The sequence below is a fragment of the Geotrypetes seraphini genome, chromosome 15 (assembly GCF_902459505.1).
Source record: "Geotrypetes seraphini chromosome 15, aGeoSer1.1, whole genome shotgun sequence".
In the NCBI taxonomy this organism is placed as follows: Eukaryota; Metazoa; Chordata; class Amphibia; order Gymnophiona; family Dermophiidae; genus Geotrypetes; species Geotrypetes seraphini.
Genome location: NC_047098.1, coordinates 59,347,957 through 59,354,654, shown reverse-complemented (window position 1 = coordinate 59,354,654; position 6,698 = coordinate 59,347,957). Strand labels below are relative to the sequence as shown.

Sequence of the window (6,698 nt, the reverse complement as noted above, 5' to 3'; positions counted from 1 at the left end):
CCAGTGCCTTTTATTTAGCTGCTAGTAGGCGCTTCAATCGTGCCAGTTTTTGCCATTTCTAACTGCATTCTTCAATTAACTTAGGCGTCAGTTTTAGGATTTTCCCCTTAATGTAGGATTAAGATATGCTAACTCTTGATGCTCGGTACACACTAATTCCCAAGAGTGGAATGGGGTGGAGAATAGAGAATGACATTGTGACAAAATTCCATCACCGCAGGAAACCATCTCCATGTCATTCTTTAAGGAGAGAGGGAAGAATCAGAGTATGAATGGACACAGCCACTGACCCTCAAGCCTTGCATTGAAGAATGCTGGTGTAGAAGGACTGAGGTTGAGATAGATACTAAAGAATGATATAGGATGGTTTCCTGTGGTTATCCGCGGGGATGGGAACGGTGACGAATTTTGTCACCATGCCATTCTCTAGTGGAGAACAGGTATGAACTACACTTGCAGTTAACATATACTAATTTAACACTGGTTAGTCTCAATAGGTGACGTTAAGGTGGTTCATTTTGAAGTTTTATTTGTGATTTGAAGGTAAAGCTACTGTCATCTACGTATGTATATCAAATAAGCGTAGAAAACTCAATTTTAGAAAGCTGGGATTTGCATATGGAAATTGCAAATAATTGCACATAGCCTGGGGAATGTATATCTATATGTACCATGATCAATGTTAGCATTTACACGTGTTTCGGGGCATGTCTAGGTTTCGGCAAAGTGCTTGTTACGGGTAGTGCTCTACAGGAGGATTTGGGGGTTGTCCAATTAATCCCCCTCTATATCTCCCTCCTCACCATTGAAATTACGCCAAATGATTGTGGGCTGTGGGCCTAATTGGGCACAGACAGATGAGTAGGTCTCTAAAATAGCAAGCATACACATTTATGCTCTAAAATTATCAACATACATGCATAAGTGCCGCCATTTAGGGGGAAGTTATCAAAGCTGGCTATCATATGACAGAATGAACTGTGGTGAAATTTTCTATTTCAGTACAGGTCCCATTTCATGCAATGAGACCTAGCGGTAAATATTCATGTGGCACTGGCCAGCATTTTTTTTTTTTTTTTAGCTGCTTATGGTTAGGCCCAGATAATGCCAGGCCATGTCCAGCATTGAATATCCAATATATTCAGCTGGCTATCGCTTATGCAGTTAAGTGTAAGACTCAGCACGTAAATGCCTAAGTGAAACCAGATAAAGGGGTCTTTTTACTAAGCTGTAGGAAAAATGCCTTACCACAGGGTGTGCTGAGGTGTCCTGTGGTAATTTTTGGATGTGCACGTGCAACCCACGAGCTACAAAATAACATTTAATTTTTAGCATTGAGGTGGGTTTGACAGGGGTGGAGAGTGGGCATGTTCTATGCTAATTGATTAGCGTGTGGTTAATGAGTGAGCTCTTAGGGCTTGATTCTCTTTAGGACGTTGATCTCGGCAGATACCTATGAGGTGGCCGCCAGTCGCGTGTCCATCACGCACCGGCGTCCTAAAGAGAATTGCATTTTGCAAGCCTACATTTAAGAAGTAGGTCTCATACCTACGGAGAAGCATAGGAACGCTTAAGCGTGCCCAAGGCCACTTCCAGGCTAAACCATGTCCACACCCTGCCATAGGCATGCTTAAGCATCCCAATGCATTTCCATAGACATGCGACACACACCTACAATGTAGACATCCTTCCTTTATGTTAAAAAAAAAAAAAAAAAGTGCATCCTGATTGGCTGAGACCGCTGGTAGGACGCCTACTACTGCCTACCATCAGGGCGTGCGTTTGCAGAATCAGGCCCTTTACTTCCAAAACGACAGCGACAGTAGGGGCTCACACGTTAATACTGAAAATAGAAAGCTCAAGACATTTTACCACTGTGGAAAAATGGCCTTAGAAGGCAGGAATGACCTGGTAAAAGGATCGCAAAAATAGGACTAAAGTTTTATGCTATCCAATTTGTCTAGTTACTTTAGGTGGTTAAGTGCCAACTCCTCCCCCGGGACTACCCGGAGCTTCTCCTGCACAGTTAAACTGCTCTGAATATCTCTCCCTAGTTATTAATAACCTAGGCTAACAGTAAAATAACCCATCTTATCAGCCTGCATGAATCATTTTTCCCTTAGATGTGCTACTGTTGGTGTTTTAAACAATGACAAATGCAAAATGGATTCTTCTGCCATATATACCCAGCACATTAATAGTCCTTCCTGCATGCACACCCTTTTCTAAAATACTACCAGAATTGTGCATGTCCCGACCTGGATGTCACAGTTCCTAAAATCTGTCTTCGCGTGAATCTGCATTACTTTCCGTTTAGCAGACACATGTACCGTATTTTCACGTAGATAACGCGCACCCGTGTAAAACGCGCACACGGGTATAGTGCGCGGAAAACACAAATTTATGTAAAGAAATTTTTAGATACCGCGCTCACGGGTATACCGCGCATGCCGCCCCGACTCTCCTCTGGCTGCCCTGACTCTCCGTTCGCTGCCCCGACTCTCCTCTGGCTGCCCCTTCTCTGAGCCCTGCGCTACGCTGCTTCCTCTTCCGGCGGTCCCGCCCTTTCTCTGACGTCAGAGAAAGGGCGGGACCGCCGGAAGAGGAAGCAGTGCAGCAGGGCTCAGAGAAGGGGCAGGACCGCCGGCAGAGGAAACAGCTGGGCTCACTGGCATCCGGAAACAAGGTAGACAGCTTCTCCATGGGGGAGGGGGAGAGACTGTGGGGGTGCGAGCGGTTCTTCGGGTGGGAGTGCGAGCAGTGGGGGTGCGAGCGGTCCTTCCGGATGATGAATCGGGCGTCGAGCGAGGTGGGAACTATGTAAAAAAATTTTTATATACCGCGCTCACGCGTATATCGCGCAAGGTTATGCACGGTTTGTAAAAACACGTATAACGCGCGCGTTATATGCGTGAAAATACGGTAAATTATCATTTCTCTACATTAACCACATGGGCAGAGGCTAGAAATTGAAAATTCTCCCAACAGTTAACACAAGTAGAGAATGACAAGGGGACAAATTTTCCCCCATCTCAGCAGGAACTCAATGTCCCCGTCCCCACGAGTTCCTTACCTGTCCCTGTCCCATTCCTGTAAGCTCAGCCTTAACCGCACAAACCTCGAACACTTATGATTTTTAAGTGTTTGAGGCTTGTGCAGATGAGGACGGAGCTTAGGCATTGGTGGAATGAGGCATTATGACATCACAATCTGAGCTCTAGAATGTTGCTACTAATGGTTTTAAAGTGTTCGAGGCTTGTGCAGATGAGGACGGAGCTTAGGCATTGGTGGAATGAGGCATTATGACATCACAATCTGAGCTCTAGAATGTTGCTACTTATGGTTTTAAAGTGTTCGAGGCTTGTGCAGATGAGGACGGAGCTTAGGCATTGGTGGAATGAGGCATTATGACATCACAATCTGAGCTCTAGAATGTTGCTACTTATGGTTTTAAAGTGTTCGAGGCTTGTGCAGATGAGGACGGAGCTTAGGCATTGGTGGAATGAGGCATTATGACATCACAATCTGAGCTCTAGAATGTTGCTACTTATGGTTTTAAAGTGTTCGAGGCTTGTGCAGATGAGGACGGAGCTTAGGCATTGGTGGAATGAGGCATTATGACATCACAATCTGAGCTCTAGAATGTTGCTACTTATGGTTTTAAAGTGTTCGAGGCTTGTGCAGATGAGGACGGAGCTTAGGCATTGGTGGAATGAGGCATTACGACATCACCATCTGAGCTCTAGAATGTTACTACTTATGGTTTTAAAGCGTTTGAGGCTTGTGCAGATGAGGACGGAGCTTAGGCATTGGTGGAATGAGGCATTATGACATCACAATCTGAGCTCTAGAATGTTGCTACTTAAGGTTTTAAAGCGTTCGAGGCTTGTGCAGATGAGGACGGAGCTTAGGCATTGGTGGAATGAGGCATTATGACATCACAATCTGAGCTCTAGAATGTTGCTACTTATGATTTTTAAGTGTTTGAGGCTTGTGCAGATGAGGACGGAGCTTGCAGGAACGGGGCAGGGACAGGAAAAGAACTTGCTGGGACGGAACAATGAGATCCCGCCTGGACGGGAAAAAATTTGTACCCGTGTCATTCTCTACTCTGCAATTAATATGTGACAAAGTAATTATCACACAGTAACTGCAAAATCTTACCACACGTTAGTAAAAGGCCCCCTTAGTGTGAATGGTCCTTTCAATCCATTTTTCAAAACATAGCCAAATTCTTATTACTCTTGTCTGAATTACAGTATTTGTGAGAAAAGATGATTGTTTGATGTAACTTTTTCTTGAGTCTGTCTATCAGTAAGTTCTTTGAATGGGAGCTGTTTTCTATTGGGCTTATTGGTTCTTCCCTCTACAGAAGACCAAAGAAATGCACCTTCAATGGAGTGTTCTAGCAAATAGTTACGTCATTTAAACTTACCCTCTCAAAAGAGTTAAAAGAAACAGATACATAAGAGTTTGTCAGGGAAAATATGACTTCACTTATTTTGTACGTGTGTTGAAAAGGCTCCTTTCATTTATGCAGGCTTTTGTGAAAAGCCTGAACGTTAATTGCATAGTTGAAGGGGTTTCACTGTCTAAAACAATAAATGTAACACAGCAAAAGCAAACTGTGTTAATCAATAGTACATTTGTAAAGAGCACAGTTTAAGAAGTATTAATGTATTAGGTTACTTAATTCATCTTTTTACATTTTTGTACAAAGTAAAGCTTTCATCTTACCCTTTTGCATATATGAACCATTGCCAATGAAGCAGTCATTTGTACATATCTACAAGGCCTTCAACCCATTAAATTTGAAAATGTCCATTTAAAAAAAAAAAAAAAAATCAAATTGTTGCAGACAAACAACTTCTTAAGCCTTTTTGCCTGTTCAAGTCAAGTGTTTTTAAGTTAGAAATAAAATCTTGTCAAAGACACAGGGAACATGTAACTTGGAGAAAATTTCTGGAAATTTTAAACAGATAATATACAAAAAATCATTTCAAAATCTTTTACTCAGTTCTATACATTTTTACAAAGTCCGTCCAGAGTGCGTTTTGATTTTTTTATTTTTACAATGTCTTTATTATCTTCATTCTCAACTTTTCATTTTATCGAGCTTCAATGTCTTTGAGGGTGTGAGATGGAGGCCTATCTCTTATCTCTGTGGAGAGAGGAGTAGTCCTTCTGGGAGATCCAGGGCGACCACTAAGAGTAGAAATAAGAGGTGGAGGGGCACTCAAAGCTGCGGTGGGAGGAGTTTTATTGAGAAGTCCATTTTGATGTCCTGTTGGAGGGCTGACCCTGGGATAGTGCATGCTGGGAAGGCCAGGGGTCATTAAACTTGGGTGAGGGAGATGCCCATCCAAGGCAGCTGGATGAATAGAGTGCAGGCGGGCATGCTCATAGTCCTCTCGAAGCATGTGTAACCTTTCTCTCTCATCCAAATGGCTAGCTCTCTCGTGTTCCCTCCTTGGGTCGACAGAAAGATGATGAGGATGATGGTGATTATAATCATGTGGTTCCCTGTCTCGGAACGATCGTTCAGTTTCATATAATCGTGGCGCTGTTAGACGATGGAGTGGGTCACTTCTTAACAAAAAATCTCTGGCCAGAGGGTCTCTACGATGAATGTCTAGCCCCCTGTAAGGATCTCGCAATGGATCCCTCATTGGATCCCAGTGGAAAGAAGGGTAAGGGAAACGTTCTCCACCTGGGATTGGGCTTATACCCATAAAGGGTGTCATCATACGAGTCCTGTCCAAACCACCAATACTGTTCATGGGATGCATGCCACTTACACCCACAGTCATTGGCATGGACGATAAAGGACCTGTATGCACACTAGATGCAGATATTGGAGGTGCCTGTTCAGATGACCTGTGTATCTGAGGTACTTCATGGACTATATCATGGTCCTCCTTTCTTTCTTCCTTCACTTTGATATCATTGTTTTTCTTCGGATTATCATATGCTGACTCACTTTTCCTGTCCACGTCTCTGTTGGAAGTACTGTTAGGTCTAGTGATTTCTAATACTGGAGGCCTAACATAAGGTGAAGATACTCTAGATAACTGCTTAGTCTCTTCAACTACTCTGACATCATGGCTCAGACTTTCCTTTTCTGAAATGTGGTTGTCCTTTGCTTTATGCTCCTCAATAGCAGCATCCTTCCAGGGCTCTGAAACATCTCGTTCTTTCATTTTTTCTTTCTCTCGTACCTCAGTATTCAAGTGACTCCTGATTTGTTCTGCTGCACTGCGACTGTGTCCCAAAATATTCACCGCACTGACAGGTGCTGGCGAGGGATGACTGGAGTGACGCTTCTCAACGCTTTCTCTAAAGACAGGAAATAAAATACACATATCTTAGAATCGGAACAAACCATTGACCAGCAACAGAGCGGGGTAGAGATGCGTGTTTTTTTGGAGACATCTTCTGATTGACAACTGCACTCTAGTTTAATAAGTAATTTATGATTATATTTTTAAAATGTTTTTATGTTTTATTAGTAAGTTTTATGTTATTGTATTCAAATTTATATTGTGATTTTTTGGGGGGGTAGAAAACCACTTAGGGCTCCTTTTACTAAGTTGGGTGAGGGCTATTAACGTGCGGAATAGCGCGCACACTAGACCTTAACACCAGCATTGAGCTGGTGTTAGTTCTAGCCGCATAGTGTGCGGTAATATCCTGCGTGC

At 43.1% G+C, this 6,698-nt stretch overlaps 1 protein-coding gene across 6 annotated transcripts in view; it reads right to left on the bottom strand.

Moving 5' to 3' along the window:
- Nucleotides 1-4,656: 4,656 nt before the first annotated feature.
- The window catches only part of AUTS2 (activator of transcription and developmental regulator AUTS2), a 1,593,647-nt gene continuing 1,591,605 nt past the window's right edge, over nt 4,657-6,698 (bottom strand). For all 6 annotated transcript variants that reach the window (XM_033921209.1, XM_033921212.1, XM_033921211.1 and 3 more), the window contains one exon: nt 4,657-6,336. In XM_033921209.1, coding sequence (XP_033777100.1) covers nt 5,109-6,336 — 1,228 coding nt within the window. In that variant the 3' untranslated portion in view covers nt 4,657-5,108. The remainder of the gene's footprint in view (nt 6,337-6,698) is intronic.